Here is a 21,946-nt window from a genome sequence, read left to right as displayed (position 1 = left end):
CTAGAAACGTCTGAAAACTAACCTTCCAGCTCAGCGAGCAGACTCACATCCAGAACCTCAACCTGAGCTACAAATCTTCTCAAAATTCGCTTGTAATTATATCCCAGTTCCTCCTCCATTGCTAGGTCAAAATCTGGGAACTCCTTCCCCAACCGCATTGCCAGTGTACCTGCATCATATGGCCTGCATTGGTTTAAGAAAGCAGATCTACACCGCCTTATTGAAGGCAATTAGGAATGGACAAGAAGTGCTAATCAAGCCAGCAACTTGCATTCTATGAATATTTTCGAAAAAGTATGCTCAGGTTTCTGGAATGGAACTTGACCCTACAACGTGCTGGCTGAAATGAATGTTGCCCAGGTGACTGGCATAATTCCTGGAGCCTAAAATACAGCTCAGTGTTGCAGTGTGGAAATAGGCACATACAAATATCAGCAGTAGGATTGAATTTGACTCTGGTGCTATAATTTGAGAGTGTGTTGCCTGTAATTGTTTAGGTTACACATTTGAGTGACTGGTGGGATTGGATGTTTAGGATTTATCTGTCAGTTCCTTTCGAACAGGAGAACAGGGTGGAAAATGTCCTTGGTGCAGGTACATTTCTTGACTTTGAATTCAGTGATTGTCTTAGTGCTTTAACTTTATTTATTTTGCACACCCTGGCTTGTTTACACTTCAAACCCGAGTGGTGTGTTTATTGGTATTAAGCATTGTGTGTGTGTATTTTCAAGTGATTATTCAATTGCAAGTCTAGAGATTTATCCAGTTTAAGAAGATTGCCAAGATGCTTTTAGAGGGGCTTTTTGTCTGTGACCTGCTGACAGATTTTTCATAGTGGCCTAGCTTCTGAAAGTTTGTAGAGCACAAAAATGTCATCTAACGCTACTACACATAAGGAACGTGTTTCAGCAGTAGTAATTAAGATTAGTTAATTTGAGACATTGTGAATAAATAGTATTATTCAACCTCAGAAGTTGAGGCAGCTAATTTAGAACGTCTCCACTGTTCAGACAAAGCAAGGCCACAGGTGCCTAGATTACAGGTTGTAAGACTTTACACTGGATGATTCTTGATGTTTGTCATCGAGACAAAGTGTGGGTTTTTTTTGAAGATTGACTGTCTGTCTTTAGAGGTACTGTGTAATATGATCCCACCAAAAATGTAACATGGATACAGAACTGGCTTGAAAGTAGAAGACAGTGGTATTGGAGGGTTGCTTTTCAAACTGGAGGTTTGTGACCAATCATGTGGCCCAAGGATCGCTGCTGGATCCACTGCTTTTCGTCATTTATAGAAATGATTTGGATGTGAATATAGGAGGTATGGTTAGTAAGTTTGCAGATGTTCCCAAAATTGGAGGTGTAGTGGATAGCGCAGAAGGTTACCTCAGAGTACAATGGGATCTTGATCAGTTGGACCTGTGGGTCAAAGAGTAGCAGGTGGAGTTTAATTTAGAGATATGAGAGGTGTTACATTTTAGAAAGGCAAATCAGGGCAGGACTTATACACTTAATGGTAAGGCCCTGGGGAGTGTTGCTGAACAAAGACACCTTTGGTTCACATTTCCTTGAAAGTGGACTTGCAGGTAGATAGGATAGTGAAGCAGGCATTTGGCACACTTGCCCTTATTGGACAGTGTATTGAGAACAGGAGTTGGAATGCCATGTTGCAGCTGTATCAGACATTTAGGTCACTTTTGGAATACTGTGTGCAATTCTGGTCTCCCTGCTATAGGAAGGATGTAGTGAAACTTGAAAGGGTTCAAAAAAGATTTACAGGGATGTTGCTAGTGTTGGAGGGTTTGAGCTATAGGGAGAGGCTGAATAGGTTGGGGCTATTTTGCCTAAAGCATTGAAGGCAACGGTGTGACCTTATAAAGGTTTATAAAATTATGAGGGGTATGGTTAGGATAAATAGACTAAGCCTTTTCCCTGAGGTGGGGGAGTCCAAAAATACAGGGGGTGGGTTTAAGGTGAGAGAGAAAGATTTAAAAGGGACCTTCGGGGAAACTTTTTCACGCAGAGGGTTGTGCGTGTACAGAATGAGCTGCCAGAGGACGTTGTGGAGGCTGGTGCAATTACAGCATTTTAAAGGCATCTGGCTGGGTACAAATGGGACTAGATTCATCTAGGGTATCTGGTCAGCATGGATGATGTGGACCAAAGGATCATCTTCTATGCTGTACATCTCTGTGACTCTGTGATAAATATCTGTAGCTTTCTGTCAAATAACAGTGTGACTGCAGTCGTTCCTGTTTTTATCATTATTTCCAAAATAATTCATCAAGATATCAAATGTGTGGGAGGTGAAAAGAGGTGCTGAGCAGTGATTTACTTGCTTGAAGTTTAGAAACGTGCCTGAACAGTTCTTGCTCTTGGTTCTAAGTGCAATGAGTTTGTATGCAAATTCAGGAGCAGAGTGTAAAATGAGCCTGAGGCCAAAATGAAAAACTGTTAAAGGGAGCATGTTCTAACCATACCTCTGGCCTTGGCCTTTGTTCTGTTGAAATGTCTCACACACCCGTATAAGGATTTCTTTTGGCTGGCTTCCAGTCTACAACCTTCCGTAAACTAGAGCTCTTCAAAAACCCTGCCGACAATATCTGAACTTGCATCAAGCCTAGATGTGCTTTCTGGCTTGGATTGGTCCCTGGTCTGGTAATGCTTCTATTAATATTTTCATCCTTATTTTCAAATCCTTCCATTATTCAGTTTGGAGGAAAACTGCACTTTTGGCCTATTATGGTTACTCTTGAAGGAAACAATATGGCAAGATATGGGAAATTCAAATGGTTGGTGTTTTTGCACATACCGTTAGTACAGTTGTCTCTTGGGTCTTAGCAGACACTGCTTGCTCAGGAAGCACATTTGAGAAGTCTTGCCAAACGATAGTTCAGTTTTGATCAGAGATAATGGGAACTGCAGATGCTGGAGAATCCAAGATAATAAAGTGTAAAACTGGATGAACACAGCAGGCCAAGCAGCATCTCAGGAGCACAAAAGCTGACATTTCAGGCCTAGACCCTTCATCAGAGCCAAATGATAATTCAGTTTTGCACTGGATTCACAGCAGTGGTGCTCCAGAAAGGCAGAGCTAAACAGCTTGCTCCTCAGGAGACCCCTGCCTCCCCCAAAGTAAAAAAACAAAATTTACACTGTCAGCAAAAAAAAGTCTTCAAGCAGAATGACTAAAATCCAGAGACAGCGTGAACTGCAGATGCTGGAGTCAGAGATAATAGGGTGGAGCTGAAGGAACACAGCAGGCCAGGCAGCATCAGAGGAACAGGAAAGCTGACATTTCTAATTGAAATGTCTAGACTATAAAACCCATTTGTGTGATTCCTGAGAACTGAGTTCAGGCAATTAGCTGAAATCATGTGATTCCCTTTAAATTTCTTTTTTCAATGAAAATATTACCTTTTAATTACCTGAATTTTTAAAATTGGATTTGTTTCTACACAACTTGAGATAAATCCATTTACGCAGTACTGAAAAAAATTTATCCTTTAAAAGTATTAATTATGAGGCTTCATGATATTCTGAAATGATACACACTATTTTAAACTTATAAAATCATAAGAATGTAAGATTATATGTTTGCTATCAGTTATTCTGATGAGGGATTCAGTGTTGCTGAATTTTGAATAATTGCTGGAATGTAAAGTATTAGTGTTTCTGCATGAACAAAGACCAGTGAGAAATATCCAAAACACGAGAATATAAGGAAATGCTGTGTTGATATTGAACTGTCTCCGGGAAGTAATAAACAGGGTTGCTCTGTCATAATACAAAACTAATATCTTCACAGAAATAGGTTTGAGGTTTTGTTTTGAAACTGATTGGGATGAGGAAATAATTTGGGAGTAAAATGGATAAGCCAATTGCCTTCTCAAAGGGCAATCTGATTATGGGCCCCTTACTGCTGCTCTAAGCCAACTGCAAATAATTCTTAAGATTGTGTTATGACTGCGTTGCATGGCGTTTGTGCATCACTTGTGGTGCCGACAGTTCTCAAATGTTTCGAATTGTTACCCAAGTCACTTTATAAAAAGCTTTTAAACACCGTCTTCCTTTGAATTGGGAATTTAGTTGATTCAGAATTTGTAATCAATTCTGAAACAAAGTGAAAAAGAAAAACTTAATATGCTTGGGAATCAGAGCTAAACGAAGCAGGTCTAGTGGTTGGTTGGCTTGCCCGCCGAGCTATTTTGTTGTTCCGCAGATGTTTAATTACCCTGCTGGGTAACAGCATCAATGCAGCCTCCAATGAAGTGCTGTTGTGTTTTCCTGCCTGGTATTTAAACTCTGGGGTCCGCAGAGCTGGTTTATCTCGCTTCTGGTTTTCCCTCGCAGTGGAGTATATATGGGGTTGAGTTCTATGTGTTTATTGATGGCTTTCTTAGTGGAGTGCCAGGCTTCTAGGATTTCCCGTGCTTGGGAAGCATGTAAGCATGGGAATTCCTAGAAACTTGGTATACCACTAAGAAAGCCATCAATAAACACATAGAACTCAACCCCATATATACTCCACTGCGAGGGAAAACCAGAAGCGAGATAAACCAGCTCAGCGGACCCCAGAGTTTAAATACCAGGCAGGAAAACACAACAGCACTTCATTGGAGGCTGCATTGATGCTGTTACCCAGCAGGGTAATTAAACATCTGCGGAACAATGAACCAGCTCAGCGGGCGAGCCAACCAACCACAACCTGAGCTACAAATCTACTCTAAAATCTTAGAAGCACTTCTTTTTATTAGGAAGTCTTGCAGTTGCATCTGTGCAAGTGGGGTCTGGGACCCCAAGAGGAGCCACCAGTTGAAATTTTAGGAATTTAAGCTCTGAGGTGACACTGTTGCCCCCTTAAGCCCACCCTTGCTGCTCCCTGAGGGGTTGTGATAGCTCAAGCTCTGAAATAGGGTCGCAGTGTGGAAAGGTTTGGCAAGCACTTTACTCTGGGTCTGAATGACACCCTCCTACGTTGTAACATTCTCTTGCATTTGGATGCAGTCAAGTTGCACCTTTTGTAAAATGTGCGTCTTCTGTTGAATGGTTAATGGCTAATGTTTTCTTGTATTTCTCAGGATAAGTATGAAGAAGAAATTGAGGTATATAAACACCATCTTGAACAGACTTACAAGCTATGCCGTCCCTGTCAGACAGCGGTGGAGTATTATATTAAACACCAAGATCGACAGATTCGCGCAATTCTATTTGACCATCAACTTCGTCGTCGAGAAGCGGACAAAACCTTTGTGCAGGTGATGTTGGTTGCACGATCACTCTGATCTCTTATTTGTTTGGTAATGTTTCCACTAGCTCATGGGAGTGAAGGGAGGGAGAGAGAAAGTAAAAAGTAGGTGGCAGTTTTGGAGCCTTTTGATAATGAGACTCCTACCTTTGAGATCTTTGGAAAAAGGGACCAGTATTCTGTTTTGACTTCACTGTGCAGGATTCTGGTGGCATTTCATTTATTATATTGTTAATTTTTTTGTCTTTTTTTTGTTTATCCAGAATAAAATATGCAGCATTGTCTGACCTTTGAGTTTCCCAGTACCAGTTATGTGTGCTCTTTTGATTCATTTAAATGTTAATAATGACAGATTTGATTTATTGTTTGGTAATCACTTGAAGCACATTTTGACAATATGATGATAAGAGCTTGTTACTTCATTTAGCTGCGATTTTTTTTGACGTATTTCACTTGTGCCAGTAAAGGATGTGGTCTCATCAGTTTACAACTGAAATCCAAAGAGAGCACTTCGAATGTAGTTACATGATGAGTCAGACAGATTACAAGTTTCACCTAGAAGGTTTCTTTCCTGGAAAGGCTGTTAAATTCTATGGTGTGTTTGAATTATTCTGCAACTAATAGTGTGATGTGTCCATGCTCATTTTCTCTCAAAGATGTCTTGTTAATGTAGTGTTACGAGTGTTGAAGCATTAGAAAGAACTTTTTTTAAAGCAGGTGAGGGGAACTGTCAGGAGTAAACTGTTCATAGTGCAGCAGTGGCTAAGTTTGAAAATGGCCCATTTTCAGTTTCCAGTGCCACTTTGCTTTGCAGCACAATAGCGGTGGTTCAAATCACGTTCAGAATCAGCCATGGAATGATTGATTCAGCACTGAAAGAGACCCTTTGGCCCAATTTGTCTCTTTTTGGTAGAGCAGTATAGTTAATGCACCTCTCCTCAGTGGACCTCTGTTCATTTTTTCCTCAAATATATATGCACTTACTTTTAAAAATTATTGATTCTTTCAAACATTGCATTTGGGCTCGCCTTAATTTGTTTTGTAAAGGACATCAGAATGAAAGTAATTAGCAAGCCAACCAGAGGCAACTTGAGAATTCTTCTGACAGCAGGTATTAAAGAGAAGTTGAGGCCTGGGACAATCCATCATCACCTTTGTTGAGTGGTAGAGTATGTTGGTGGAGTCAAATGGCCTACTCCTGTTCCTTATGTCCTTGTGATCTGGAATTTGTAGCTCATTGCATTGTCAGAGCTGTTTAATCAATGTTCACCCAACAAGTTAAGTCCAATTTCATTGAGCGAAGCTTGCTGATAACAGCCCTTAATTGTAGAAAATACCATTGGCCACATTCTGGTGGAATGGGATGTCTAGTTGCTCAAGCTGTTATGTAGACTGTCAGAGTTTAAAATATATTTTGAGCAGATCTTGAGCTGATAGGGTGAAGGCAATAGGGCATTGGAAACTTTTGTGAACAATGTGGCAAATGACACTTCAAAATCAGTGAAGTTAAAGGATTGCGAGATACACACGAAAGGACTAAGATTGAAGATGCATTCAGTAGCAACTCCAGTTCTAAGGAAAGCAAACTGTAACCCATGTCGGCATTCATAATAACGGCAATTTTAAAACCTTGGCAGCATTTCAGTTGTATAAACCCAGCTTTGAATAGTTTATTTGAATTTATGATATTAACCTTGGCTCAGTGGCAGTGGTCTCATCTTTCAGTCATCAGATCATCAGTTTAATCCCCAAGACCTGTGCACATTATCTGAAATGACAATTCAATGCAGAACCAAGAGATTCATGAAAGTATTTATATTTGCACTTGAGCTGCCATGGCATATAAAGCTATTGTCTACTTGCTGGAAAATGGGATTCAATTGGTTGGTAACAAAGTGTGAAGCTGGATGAACACAACAGGCCAAGCAACATCTCAGGAGCACAAAAACTGATGTTTCGGGCCTAGACCCTTGTTGTTTTTAACCTTGATGGAGCACAGGTTCTATTTGTGTGCTGTAGATCTCTCACTCAGATGTTTACATCCCAGGAGCAGCAATGCACTGGCACTGATCGGCAAACAAACCTCTGGTAATTCTGTTGCCTGTGTTATCACAAGGCATTGGCCATTTTGCACCTTAATAACAGTATGTGTTATTCAGGTGTATTATTTTTGTTGTTTTCTGCAGCAGTTAATTCTTGCTTTGAACTGCAAGCACATGCACAAGCTTGCACGCGCACTGCTTTGAAGATGCAACTGTTTGCAGTACTTTTGAGGAGCTGCTCAGTAGCCCTCCACTGTTGACCAAGGGAATCTCTAACCTTTTACCATGAAGTTATCCTGCTGGCGTTAGGAGCTGAATAGGAACACAAGGCAGATATGTTTACTTTTGACTATTGCTGTTACTGCATTACTTGGATATCCCCAATTTACATAGTCTCAAATGGCAATAACTTTCCTGTTTGTTTTTTTTTAAAGAATTTGCCACTGAATTTACAAATGCCATTGTGTACATAATTTTCTCTCTCAACCATTTTCAGGTTTTGATGGACCTGGACTCCATTATAATGGGCATTATCCTATACAGTCAGTTCTGCTATAGCACCTGTTTCTTCAACTCAAATTGGCTTTCGCACGATTGAAGAAGTTAGATTGCTATTTGTAGAATGCAAACCTTCCTTACCTGTATTGGCTATAACCTGATTCTAGCCCCATTAGTTTAAATGGCGTGACTGCCGCGATTTTTTTCTAATGCAAGATCACATGAGAATGGCGCTATTGCATTATGTCAGAACCAACTATATTCATCTGTCAGTAAGTTACCATTTGTAGTATAATAACACACAGCTTGGAGGAATTTGGCAGAAATAAATAGTTAAGGATAAGTATGTTAAGAAAGATATTTCAAAGAACTACAGACATTGATTGGATAAACAAACATCGCTTAGTGTTTAGCAAATAGATACAGGTATTTCAGCATTTTACTGTTGGCTATTTTAGTTCTCTTAACTGCAGAGGGGGAAACATAAATTATCCTTTCTAAGTGAGATTAAAAAGAGAGCTTTTGAGGTGCTTTTTGATGTTGACAGCCTTTCTCTCATTCTGTTAGTTTTGGATGTAGATGAGTTATACCTGCCTTACTCATTCCTTTAAAATTCATCTCAAACCAGGTATGTGCAAGTATTAATTTCTTGTTCTTTCTGGCCCACAATGAAGCGAATTTTATACTTTTGATTTTGATGTTTATTGAAGTTTACAGGAAGGAAGGAATCTGAACATGTTCCATGCTAATAACTTGCGTTCTTTGTGTAGGCCACAAGGATTTTTGCTCCACGCAGTGTTGAAAAGAAATATTCTAATAGACTGACCAATTTTTTTCATCGTCAGTGGAAGTAGTCACCCTTCTGGATTATTGGCATCCCTTCTATTCTAGCTAAATTGGATTATATTATGCTGCCTTCTGGTTTGAAGTGTGCTCTTAGGAGAAGCGGCGTGTAGTAGTAGATATGACGACTTAACTTGTGTATAATCTGAATGCCAAGTGTGAAACCTGAGAGATTGTCTAGTGGCATTGAACTAACAAACAAAGGACTTGCCTTTCAAAATTCTGTGTTACAACTTATTACGCCCTGGGGTTTAGCAACCAGCTTAGAAAGTTGCACAAACAGCAGTAAGATAAGTGACTGCAAAATCTGTTTCTGGTGTGTTGGCTGTGGGATAAATGTAGATTAGGACATAGTGTGTAATGTTTCCACAGTAATATTGCCAGGCTTTAAAATTGCAGTTATGAGGGAAGGTTCAAAAGGTTAAAGGTTGTTTTCTTTAACAGAGGAGGCTAGGGGATGGTTCAATTTGTGGTGTACAAAATTGAGAGGCCTGGATTTTGGGGAGAGAATAAACCTGATTTGCCCTAAAAAGAGGTCACTTACCATTTTTAAGATGATTAGTTGAAGGAGCAGAGGGGATGCAGGGGAAAACCTTTTCACTTAGTGTGCGGTGTGTATTTGGAATTCACTACCTGGGTTGGTAGTACAGGTTGAAATTCCCCTGAACTCATTTGGAAGACGCCTGGTTCTGTACCTGAAATGCTGTAACCTGCAAGCTTAAAGACCAGCTGCCGAGAACTGGGATTAGAACGGGCAGCAAGTTTTATTTTTCAGCTGCTGCTACACAATGGACAGAATGGCCTCTTTATATGCTGCAATTTTTCTTTTGGTTTAATTCTTTTAAAAACTGAATGTTTAAGGAATGGTGGAAGCAAATTCATTAATCTTCAAGAGGGAGTTGGACACATTTGCAGGGCATTGTGGAAAGGGCAGGAGTACAAGATTAATTGGATAACTTTTGAAAGAGTTGGTGGCGGGGTGATAAAATTAAGTCTCTTTCTGTGCTGTATCAATCTATGATTCCATAATCAATTTCATTAGGTTTGTTTTTTTTTTAAACATAAGATATGGCTGAGATTCCCTGTGCTCAGTGCCTCTAACTATTCTCTCTTTTATTTTTCAGAGTTCTCATTATTCCAGCCTTTCCACCCCACTCAAAGTGTTACTGCTTCGATTTGTGGCCTTTGTTAGTTGTGCTGTGTTGGTTGCCATGGCAGTATATGGATCAGGTGATTCATTTATGGGCCAGAAACCTCCAGCCGGAATGCATGTGGTCGATCCGGTGTCACATCTATCCAATAGCAGCAATGAAGCTATTTCAGTATCTGCCCCTGTTGAAAATGTCACTGGCTGGGAACAGCTGTGGGCTGTGCTGCCGGAAGAAATGCTGACGAACCTGCAAGCCATGTGGGAGTATGGGAAGAACCACCAAATGGCTGTTGTTACCACTGGTCTGTTCACTTGCCTATTGGCTGTACTTCTAGCTGGGCGCATAAGGTGAGTCCTTTCTTATTCCCTCACATGCAGTGTGATAAACATTGTAGGACGGTGTGGGGATAGGCCATTTATGACTGACATGTTGCAAAATTTCTTCAGACACTGCTGAGCCCGTGGAATTTTTTGACACACAGCAGTTGAAGACAAAACAGTGTGTTTTTGAGAAGGCACTGGATTTCTTAGTGCTGAAGGGAACAAAAGGCTATTGGAAGAAAGTGGGAACAGGATACAGAGTAGGATGATCAGCCATGACCATAGCAAATGGTGGAAAATGGTTTGAAGAGCAGAATGGCCTGCTTCTATTTTCTTTGTTAACTTTAGCTGTGAGAATTTACTTCTCTTTGCACAAGGATATATAGCCATTTTGGTTATGAAAAGCTTATTTATTTGTTTTCGTAAAGGCATCTGTATAGGTATACAAGTAGGAAGAGTTTAAAGGATATGGGACTAGGTCAGAGATAATGGGAACTGCAGATGCTGGAGAATTCCAAGATAATAAAATGTGAGGCTGGACGAACACAGCAGGCCAAGCAGCATCTCAGGAGCACAAAAGCTGACGTTTCGGGCCTAGACCCTTCATCAGAGAGGAGGATGGGGAGAGGGAACTGGAATAAATAGGGAGAGAGGGGGAGGAGGACCGAAGATGGAGAGAAAAGAAGATAGGTGGAGAGAGTATAGGTGGGGAGGTAGGGAGGGGATAGGTCAGTCCAGGGAAGACGGACAGGTCAAGGAGGTGGGATGAGGTTAGTAGGTAGATGGGGGTGCGGCTTGGGGTGGGAGGAAGGGATGGGTGAGGGGAAGAACAGGTTAGGGAGGCAGAGACAGGTTGGACTGGTTTTGGGATGCAGTGGGTGGGGGGGAAGAGCAGGGCTGGTTGTGTGGTGCAGTGGGGGGAGGGGACGAACTGGGCTGGTTTAGGAATGCAGTAGGGGAAGGGGAGATTTTGAAACTGGTGAAGTCCACATTGATACCATTAGGCTGCAGGGTTCCCAGGCGGAATATGAGTTGCTGTTCCTGCAACCTTCGGGTGGCATCATTGTGGCAGTGCAGGAGGCCCATGATGGACATGTCATCTAGAGAATGGGAGGGGGAGTGGAAATGGTTTGCGACTGGGAGGTGCAGTTGTTTGTTGCGAACTGAGCGGAGGTGTTCTGCAAAGCGGTCTCCAAGCCTTCGCTTGGTTTCCCCAATGTAGAGGAAGCCACACCGGGTACAGTGGATGCAGTATACCACACTGGCAGATGTGCAGGTGAACCTCTGCTTAATGTGGAATGTCATCTTGGGGCCTGGGATGGGGGTGAGGGAGGAGGTGTGGGGGCAGGTGTAGCATTTCCTGCGGTTGCAGGGGACGGTGCCGGGTGTAGTGGGGTTGGAGGGCAGTGTGGAGCGAACAAGGGAGTCACGGAGAGAGTGGTCTCTCCGGAAAGCAGACAGGGGTGGGGATGGAAAAATGTCTTGGGTGGTGGGGTCGGATTGTAAATGGCGGAAGTGTCGGAAGATGATGCGTTGTATGCAGAGGTTGGTAGGGTGGTGTGTGAGAACGAGGGGGATCCTCTTAGGGCGGTTGTGGGGGTGGGAGGCGGGGTGTGAGGGATGTGTTGCGGGAAATACGGGAGACGCAGTCAAGGGCGTTCTCGATCACTGTGGGGGGGATTGTAAATAGCAGAAGTGTCGGAGTTTGATTGTAAATGGCGGAAGTGTCGGAGTGATCGAGAACGCCCTTGACCGCGTCTCCCGTATTTCCCGCAACACATCCCGCACACCCCGCGCCCCCCCCCCCCCCCCCCCCCCCCCGCCCCCCCACAACCGCCCTAAGAGGATCCCCCTCGTTCTCACACACCACCCTACCAACCTCCGGATACAACGCATCATCCTCCGACACTTCCGCCATTTACAATCCGGCTCCACCACCCAAGACATTTTTCCATCCCCACCCCTGTCTGCTTTCCGGAGAGACCACTCTCTCCGTTACTCCCTTGTTCGCTCCACACTGCCCTTGAACCCCACCTCACCCGGCACCGTCCCCTGCAACCGCAGGAAATGCTACACTTGCCCCCACACCTCCTCCCTCACCCCTATCCCAGGCCCCAAGATGACATTCCACATTAAGCAGAGGTTCACCTGCACATCTGCCAATGTGGTATACTGCATCCACTGTACCCGGTGTGGCTTCCTCTACATTGGGGAAACCAAGCGGAGGCTTGGAGACTGCTTTGCAGAACACCTCCGCTCAGTTCGCAACAAACAATTGCACCTCCCAGTCGCAAACCATTTCCACTCCCCCTCCCATTCTCTAGATGACATGTCCATCATGGGCCTCCTGCAGTGCCACAATGATGCCACCCGAAGGTTGCAGGAACAGCAACTCATATTCCGCCTGGGAACCCTGCAGCCTAATGGTATCAATGTGGATTTCACCAGTTTCAAAATCTCCCCTTCCCCTACTGCATCCCTAAACCAGCCCAGTTCGTCCCCTCCCCCCACTGCACCACACAACCAGCCCCGCTCTTCCCCCCCACCCACTGCATCCCAAAACCAGTCCAACCTGTCTCTGCCTCCCTAACCGGTTCTTCCTCTCACCCATCCCTTCCTCCCACCCCAAGCCGCACCCCCATCTACCTACTAACCTCATCCCACCTCCTTGACCTGTCCGTCTTCCCTGGACTGACCTATCCCCTCCCTACCTCCCCACCTATACTCTCTCCACCTATCTTCTCTCCATCTTCGGTCCTCCTCCCCCTCTCTCCCTATTTATTCCAGTTCCCTCTCCCCATCCCCCTCTCTGATGAAGGGTCTAGGCCCGAAACGTCAGCTTTTGTGCTCCTGAGATGCTGCTTGGCCTGCTGTGTTCATCCAGCCTCACATTTTATTATCTTGGGACTAGGTCAGATTGGGATGCCTGGCTAATATAAATGAGTTGGATGGAAGAGTCTGTTTGTGTCCAGTGTGATTGTCTTAATGTATAAGAAATTTGTCAGTTTTCTGTCAGGTGGATAAAGATGCGTAGCATTGTTTTTCTCTTTAATAATGAGCCTCGTTGTGATATCACGGGGCAGCTGTGACCTGATTGGCCGTAGGAAATCTGCGTTGAATTTGAAGAAGAACACAGAAGAGAAGTATTAATAAGTTCATTAACTCATTAATGAATTTATACAAATTAATAAAGTGATTAACTAAGTGAAAATGGCTGAGTAGGTGCAGCGCTGTAGCTGTTTGATGTGGAAGCTGGCAATTCTAACATCTGCAGGAAGTATTGGTTACTTGAACTTTGACTTAGAGTTGATGAGATGGAGTCTGAGCTCAAACACTGTGTCACATTCGGGAGGGGGAGCAGTACCTAGATGCTTTGCTTCAGGAGGCAGTCACACCTGGTAGATTAAGTACTTCAAATTCAGTCAATGGATTCACTGGACTCTGGGGCCCTTCCAGTAAATTAGAATTGGCAGATGTGCCGCACTGTTTGAAAAAAGGAGGTTGACAAAAGATGGTTAAGTTATAGGACAGTTAGCTTAACTTCTGTAGTGGGGAAATTGCTTGAATCTATCATCAAGGAAGAAATAGCGAAACATCTAGATAGAAATTGTCCCATTGGGCAGATGCAGCATGGGTTCAAAAAAGCACAGGCCATGTTTAATGAATTTACTGAAATTCTCTGAAGACATTAAAGTGTGGTGGACAACAGAGATCCAGGAAGAGGGCTGCTTCTTGATTTCAAAAAGGCATCCAACAAGGTGCCGCACAAAATGTTGCTGCATAAGATAAAGGTGCATGACATTACGGGCAGTGTATTAGCATTGATAGAGAATTGGTTAATTAACAGGAAACAAAGCCTGGGGATAAGTGAGTGCTTTTTTGGTTGGTGATCAGTGATGAGTGGTGTGCCTCAGGGATCAGTGTTGGGATTGCAATTGTTTACAATTTACATAAATGACATAGAGTTAGGGAGCACATGTAGTGCGTAAAAGTTTGCAGACGACACCAAGATGAGGGATAGAGCAAAGTGTGCAGAGGATGCTGAATGTTTGCAGAGGCATTTAGAAATCTTGTGAGTGAGCAAAGGTCTGGCAGATGGAGTACAATTTTGATAAATGTGAAGTCATCCATTTCCTTAGGAATAACAGTAAAAAGGGCTATTACTTGAACGGTAAAAAAATGCAGTGTGCTGCTGTGCAGGGGGACCTGGGTGTCCTTGTGCATGAATCGCACAAGGTTGGTTTGCAGCTGTAGCAGGTACTTAATGCAAATGGAATTTTGTCCTTCATTGCTAGAAGGATTGAGTTTCAAGGCAGGGATATTGAGTTACAGCTGTATAGGGTGCTGGTGAGGCTACATCTGGAGTATTACATGCAGTTTTAGTCTCCTTACTTGAGAAAGGATGTACTGGCAATGGAGGGGGTGCAGAGGAGATTCACCTAAGTTGATTCCAGAGTTGAGAGGGTTGGCTTATGAGGAGACTCTGAGTAGACTGGGATTATATTCATTGGAATTTAGAAGAATGGAGGGGGCGACATATTCTAGAAACATAAAATTATGAAGGGCACAGATAAGATTGAAGCAGGGAGGATGTTCCTACTGGCGGGTGGAACTATAGCAAGAGGACATAGCCTCAAAATTAGGGGGAGCAGATTTAGGACTGAATTGAGGAGGAACTTTTTTACCCAAAGGGTTGTGAATCTCTGGCTTCCTCGTTGAATGTTTTTCAAGCTAACTTTTTGAACAGTAAAGGAAGTAAGAGTTATGGTAGTAGGGGGGGGAAGTGGAGCGGAGGTGGCAAAAAGATCATATAGAACGTAGAACAGTACAGCACAGTACAGGCCCTTCGGTCCACAATGTTGTGCCGAACTTTTACCCTAAACCTAAGGTCTAGCTAACCTCCGCCCCTACGTTATACTATCATCCATATGCCTATCTAATAGCCGCTTAGATACCCCTAATGAGGCAACCTTGATTCGTGTTAGTCCCATGCCCCTACCACTCTGAGTAAAGAACCTACCTCTGACGTCTCCCCTATATCTACTTCCACTCATTTGAAAACTATGTCCCCTTGTAGTAGTTCCCACCACCCTAGGAAAAAGTCTCTGGCTCTCCACCCTATCTATGTCTGTGATCATTTTGTAGACCTCTATCAAGTCACCTTTCATCCTTCGCTGTTCCAAAGAGATTTGCCCTAACACTCTCAACCTATCTTCATAAGACCTTCCCTGCATCCTAGGCAAAATCCTGGTAAATCTCCTCTGCATCTTTTCCAATGCTTCGAGAATGTTTCTGCAATGAGGTGACCAGAACTGGACACAATACTTCTGATGTAGCCGAACCAGGCTTTTGCATAGCTGGAGCATAACTTCATGGCTGTTGAACTCAAATCCTTCTATTAATGAAAGCTAACACACCATACACCTTTTTAAAAACTATCGAGCAGGGTGGCAGCTTTCAGGGAACTGTGGACATGATCCCCAAGACCCCTCTGCTCCTCCACACTGCCAAGAATCTTTTCTGTTAACCCTGTATTCTGCTTTCAAGTTTGTCTTTCCAGAATGAATCACCTTTCACTTTTCAGGGTTAAACTCCATCTGCCACTTCTCAGCCCAGCTCTCCATCCTATCAATGGCCCTTTGTAACCTAGAACAGTCCTCCGCACTGTCTGCAACTCGACCCTCCTTTGTATCGTCTGCGAACTTACTAATCCACCCTTCCACTCCTTCATCCAAATCATTTACAAACATCACAAATAGAAGAAGACCCAGAACAGATACTTGTGGTACACCACTTATAACTGAGCACCATATTGAATATTTTCCATCCATTACCACCCTTTGTCTTCGAAGGGTCAGCCAATTCTGAATCCAATCTGCCACATTTCCCCCTATCCCATGCCTCCTTACTTTCTGCATGAGCCTACCATGGGGAACTTTATCAAACTCCTTACTTAAATCCACATATACCACATCCACTGCTCTGCCTTCATCCACGTGTTTGGTCACCTCTTCAAAAAATTCTGTAAGGTTTGTGAGGCATGATCTACCCCTCACAAATCCATGCTGACTGTCACGAATCAAACTGTTGAATCACGAATCAGAGCCCTTTCCAATAATTTGCCCACCACTGAAGTAAGACTAACTGGCCTGTAATTTCTGGTGTTATCCCTACTCCCCTTTTTAAAGAAGGGAGTGACGTTTGTCCCTCTCCAGTTTTCCGGCACTATACCCATGGACAGTGAGGACGAAAAGATCATCGCCAAAGGGCCTACGATCTCTTCCATAGCTTCCCATAGAATCCTTGGATAAATCCCATCAGGCCTGGGGTACTTGTCTATCTTCAAGTTCCTCAAAATTCCTAGCATATCTTCCTTACTAATATCCACCTCCTCTAGCTGACCAGCCTCTCTTTCACGCTGTCCTCCTCTACAACTAGATCCCTCTCAGCTGTGAATACAAAAGAAAACTATTCATTGAGGACCTCTCCTATCTCTTTAGGCTCCGTACACAAATTCCCTTTACAATTCTTGATCGGCCTTACCCTTTGTCTGGCCATTCTCTTATTCCTTATGTACGTGTAAAAAGCCTTGGGGCTTTCCTTATTTCTATCTGCCAAGGTTTTCTCCCTCTTATAGATCTCCTAAGCCCTTTTTTCAGCTCCTTCCTGGATAACTTGAATACCTCTGGAGCCTTTTCCATTCCTTGTTTCCTAAACCTTATCTAAGCATCCTTCTTCCTCAATCTTATTGAGTGGCAAGAGGACTTGAAGGGCCTGATGGCCTGCTCCTGATTCTTATGTTCTATACTTATCTAAGTGTCTTTTTAAATGTTGTAACTATGCCTGTGTCTCTTTCTCCACTTTGAATAACCCATGCAGTTTTCTACCAAACGCTGTACGTCTAGAATTTACACAAACTGAAACTGCTAGACTGAGGTAACCTAACTGCTGTGAATAAACTCCTTTTTCTAAGCGAAACTATTCTTGCATCTGATTTCAGTTGTATCCTTTTGAGCTGAATAGCTAAGGTTTTAAAAGAACCCATCCTAGCTTCTGCTAACCTTAATATTAATTCTGTCATAAAACTCTACATTGTAATTTTTTTTCCACTAACTTTCCAGAAAACCTTTAGTCATCTGCCCTCTGGCACATACGTACTGATTTAAAATCATAGTTCAAAGAAGATTTACCTACTCAATTAGTAAACCTCTTCATACAAAAAATGGGCCAACACCCATGTGCCATTATTTTGAAATACAAATCCTTAGAAGTAATGTGTGTAACTCATACATCTTTTATTACACTGTAACACTTCTAAACGCTAGCAAATGCAAGCGTCACCAGTCCAAACTTTCCTCTTAAGACAATCCACGTATTCCACATTTTAGTACACCTCTGAACTTCTTCCAATGATTTACTTCCTTCATTAAATAGTACCAAAGTCCTGTGTAACATGCATCATTTCCTTCCTTTGTTTTCAGCATTGGAGACTGAATACAAATGACATTCTATTAGCTTTTTTAATTACTTAGTGTACCTGCATGCGAACTGTTTGTGATTATTGCACTGGAGACACCCAGATCTCTCTCCATGTGAGTTCTGTAATCTCTTGGCTTTTGGATAATATGCTTCCTTTCCTCTTGCTACCAAAATTAATAATGTTGGCATTACACTGTCTAATCAGGTCGATTTGCCTGATCAGAAATCAAAAAAAGTACTTGAATTCAATGACTACATTTTTTGGGTTGAAGAGTTGCGTCAACAACAACCCCATTCTCCTATCTCCCTTCATGTGCTTAAGGTTCAGGGCTGAATATATTCTTGTTTTCTCATTCCTGAAGATGACTGACTGTATTCTTTTAGGATGGTGTTTTTTTTTCTTTCATTATGTGATTGACAATTTGTAAAGCTATATGGAGAAACAATTTAACTAGGTCATTTGAGTTAACATGGAGGTTGGTTGGCTCAGTTGACTAGATGGCTAGTTGCAAAGCAGAGAGACACCACAGCACAGGTTCAATTGCTGTACGAACTGAGGCTACCACCTTGTCACTTTGCACCTTTACCTGAAGATGGTGCCACCCTCAGGCAACTGTCTGTGTGGAGTTTGCACATTCTTCCCCGTGTTTGCGTGGGTTTCCTCCCACAGTCCAAAGATGTGCAGGCTAGGTGGACTGGCTGTGGGAAATTGCTCCATAGTGTTCAGCGATGTATAGATTAGGTGAGTTATAAGGGGATGGGTTTGGGTGGGATGCTCTGAGGGTCATTATGGACTTGTTGGGCCAAAGGGCCTGTCCCCACACTGTAGGGATTCTTGATGATCTATAGAGGAAATGAGCATGTCTGTTCCTAATATTTGATAAGACTATGATGTCAAGCAGCAGTAGTTAAATTTGAAGAAATTGGAAATAACAGGAAAGTTCTGTACTGACAGGAATCATGCTAGGTGCAAAGGAAGATTGTAGAAGTTGTTGCAGGTTAGTCACCTCAGTGTCAGGATATTGCTGCTAAGTTCCTCTGGGTAATGCAAGCAGACCGGGGAAGGAACCTGACCCTTTGACTTGCGTATCTTTGTGTTCCATTTGCTCACTGAATCGTGATGTCAATTGTTCTGTAATAATTTTTAGAATGGGATGAATGGCCTTATTTTGTTCCTGGGTCCCAAAACTCTCGTTTTTTGTTTTCGGATGTTTTACTGATTAATTTTTGAGCTGATCCTGACTCATGTGGAATTCCAATTTGTAGCACAGGAGGAAAATGTTCAAATTGCTTTAAAAAGCTTAATTACTTTATACTTTTGGGATCTGAAGTTCTGAAGTCGGTTCTCCCAGACCACCAATGACTCCCAAGGAACTTTAATGTAAAATTTGTTTTGCGTTGTTCAGCTTAGTCTCATTCAGCATTGTTTGGGGACCAAAAAAAATACTTAAGGTTAAGAATTAGAATTAGAAATAGTGCCTTAAAATCTGGTGGCTGTGAGGTGCGAGAGACAGGAAATAATAATTTGATTTTGTGCATGTAAATACAGATAAAATGACAGCAGCTTAGCTTATTTAGAGGGACTGCAACATGGGTTCTTTCCAGTCAATGTGGCAAGTCAGATGAGTGGTAATCTTTAACAATGATTTTGTTTCTTCTAATCTGTACCAGGCTATATAGGTGTAATCCAGGACACACTTTCTCCCCTAGCCAATTTTTCCAGTGGTGGGTTCATTACTTTGAGAAGAATTGGGCAAAAGGATTTTCTTATGATATTTCTGTTCTTTATTTTCCTTTTCTAAGGCAGTGATGTGATTCAAAGTAACATTGTCCAGACTAACATCACACACTGGTGATTTGCCAGTTAGCTCTTGAAATCTTCTTTGGCCTTTTTCTCCAGCATTATTTTTCTGTCGCCAACCATTTGCCTCCTGCATTGCTTCCAGTTCCAGATAAATGCCTCAGATAAATATAGATTGGTATGAAAGTTTTGAACAGCTGAACGATCAGAACCATCATAAATGATACATTTACACACAGAATCATCGGGAAGATTATTGTAATTTAAGTCCTAGTGGTGTACCTTGTTTCCTTGGGTTCAGTAGGTTATTTTCGTCACCATTTAATTTAGATTCTGGCCAACTTGCGGTATTGTTGTCACAGAGGGAATGTTATCTGCAGAGGAAATAGCCAATTAAAGAAGTTTGTCTCTTTCCCCAATAACTTACTGGGGAAAGGCAGTGTGCAATTGCTCCACAGTGATCAGAAGGTTCCATGATTGAGCTTGGCCAAGATTGCAATTGTTAATCTTACAATTAGCTTAAGTAACCTTGGGCTGGGTGTAGCCAGTGCTCCTGGTTAGCAGCAGATAACCCTCTGTTTTTAAATAGGAGGGAGATTTTAAAAGCCCTTAATTGTTCAAAAATTAATTGACTGGGAGCAATGGAAGAGAAAAATTGTTCTGGTTGCAATCTGTAGCAGCATCTTAAAAATCTTCTGAAAGAGCATGCAGAAGACACTGAAAGTCTGTAGAGGGATACAGATAGTCTAAGTGAGTGGGCAAAGGTCTGGCAGATGGTGTACAATGTTGATAAGTGTGAGGTCATCCATTTTTGGTAGGAATAACAGCAAAATGGACTATGTTTTAAATGGTAAAAATTGCAGCACGTTGCTGTGCAGAGGGACTTGGGTGTCCTTGTGCATGAATCGCTGAAGGTGAGATTGCAGGTGCAGCAGGTGATTAAAAAGTCAAATGGTATTTTGTCTGCCATTACTCGATGGCAGGAAGGATGGAGTTTAAAAACAGGGAGGCTATGCTGCAGCCATACAGCGTCCTGGTGTGGCCGCACCTGGAGTACTGTCTCCTTACTTGAGAAGAGATATGTTAGCACTGGATGGGGTGCAGAGGAGATTCACTTGGTTGATTCCAGAGTTGTGAGGGTTGGATTATGAGAACAGACTGAGTAGACTGGGATTCAGAAGAATGAGGGGAGATCTTATAGAAACATACAAGATTATGAAGGGAATAGATAAGGTGCAGTCAGGGAGGTTGTTTCCGCTAGCAGGTGAAACCGGGACTAGAGGGCATCGCCTCAAAATAAAGGGAAGCAGATGTAGGACTGAGATCAGGAGGAACTTCTTCACCCAAAGGGTTATGAACCTGGAATTCCCTGCCCAGTGAAGTGGTTGAAGCTACCTCGCTGAATGTTTTTAAGGCAAGGCTAGATAAATTTTTGAACAGTAAAGGAATTAAGAATTATGGTGTGAGAGATAATGGGAACTACAGATGCTAGAGAATCTGAGATAACAAAGTGTGGAGCTGGATGAACACAGCAGGCCAAGCAACATCTTAGTGCTCCTAAGATGCTGCTTGGCCTGCTGTGTTCATCCAGCTCCACACTTTTTGTTATCTAAGGATTATGGTGAGTGGGCGGGTAACTGGAGCTGAGTCTCAAAGATCAGCCATGATCTTATTAAATGGCGGGGCAGGCTCAAGGGGCCGGATGGCCTACTCCTGCTCCTAGTTCTTATGTTCTTATGTAAACATTATAGTTTCACTGAACAACAATGGTTAAATTTTTCCATTTGACTCTTTTGAATAAATGATTTTTAAAACTTGACAACTTGAGTTGCATTTTGTTTTCTGGTTTGCTGACATCCACTGATTACTATTCTACCAAACTTTGCGATTTGCACTAACTTGTGCTATCCAAAAGATCAGTCAGTGTCAGGTTAAAACTCAAGCATCATTTACCAATCACCTGCATCCCTACCAACAGTCATTTGCTTCCTTTGAAACTTTCTGGCATTGGATACAATTGCTCAAAATTATGCGGCATATTCCTCCTGCAGTGGGATCTTGAGTAAGAAACACAGCATCTAAAGTTTCAGATGTTTTTGAACGTCTTCTTTGTTGATGCCATTGCTGTTTTATTCATTAATGTTGCATTTCGGAATTGCAGCATCTGCAGTATTTTGCTTTCATTTTATATTCTATTCATGGCTCTCTATTGACCCTCTGTCATTAATTGTGTCATGAATAATTCTGTGTGTGCAAACTCTTTAGCCTGATTTGCTGAAACCTGCTAGGATTGATGATGCTGGCTTACAAGGTAACTATATCCTAAAGTCCCTCCGGCAACAACAAACTGCCCCTTTGATCAACCTGCAGGTGTTTTCAGATGTGCCCTACTTGACAAGGCAAAATCCGGTTTAGGCAAATGATAGATGAAAAAATGTGGTTACCTGTGCTGTGCACTTGACCTGAAGAAAAAGATTTCTCTGAGAAACTGTGGATCCTGGTAGCAGAGAGGGGTGGTGGAATTATCTGCTTCATTGTTTACTCTGGGCTGTTGAACAGTAGGCA

At 42.5% G+C, this 21,946-nt stretch overlaps 1 protein-coding gene across 4 annotated transcripts in view; it reads left to right on the top strand.

The window, feature by feature from the left end:
- Positions 1–21,946, top strand: part of tmem201 (transmembrane protein 201) — a 180,677-nt gene that overhangs the window by 41,824 nt on the left and 116,907 nt on the right. For all 4 annotated transcript variants that reach the window (XM_059655594.1, XM_048561397.2, XM_048561398.2 and 1 more), the window contains exons 4-5: positions 5,081–5,257; positions 9,755–10,128. In XM_059655594.1, coding sequence (XP_059511577.1) covers positions 5,081–5,257; positions 9,755–10,128 — 551 coding nt within the window. The remainder of the gene's footprint in view (positions 1–5,080; positions 5,258–9,754; positions 10,129–21,946) is intronic.

The sequence above is a fragment of the Stegostoma tigrinum genome, chromosome 28, assembly GCF_030684315.1.
Source record: "Stegostoma tigrinum isolate sSteTig4 chromosome 28, sSteTig4.hap1, whole genome shotgun sequence".
In the NCBI taxonomy this organism is placed as follows: domain Eukaryota; kingdom Metazoa; phylum Chordata; class Chondrichthyes; order Orectolobiformes; family Stegostomatidae; genus Stegostoma; species Stegostoma tigrinum.
Note: the sequence above shows the minus strand (reverse complement) of the source record. Positions and strands in the feature narration are given on the sequence as shown.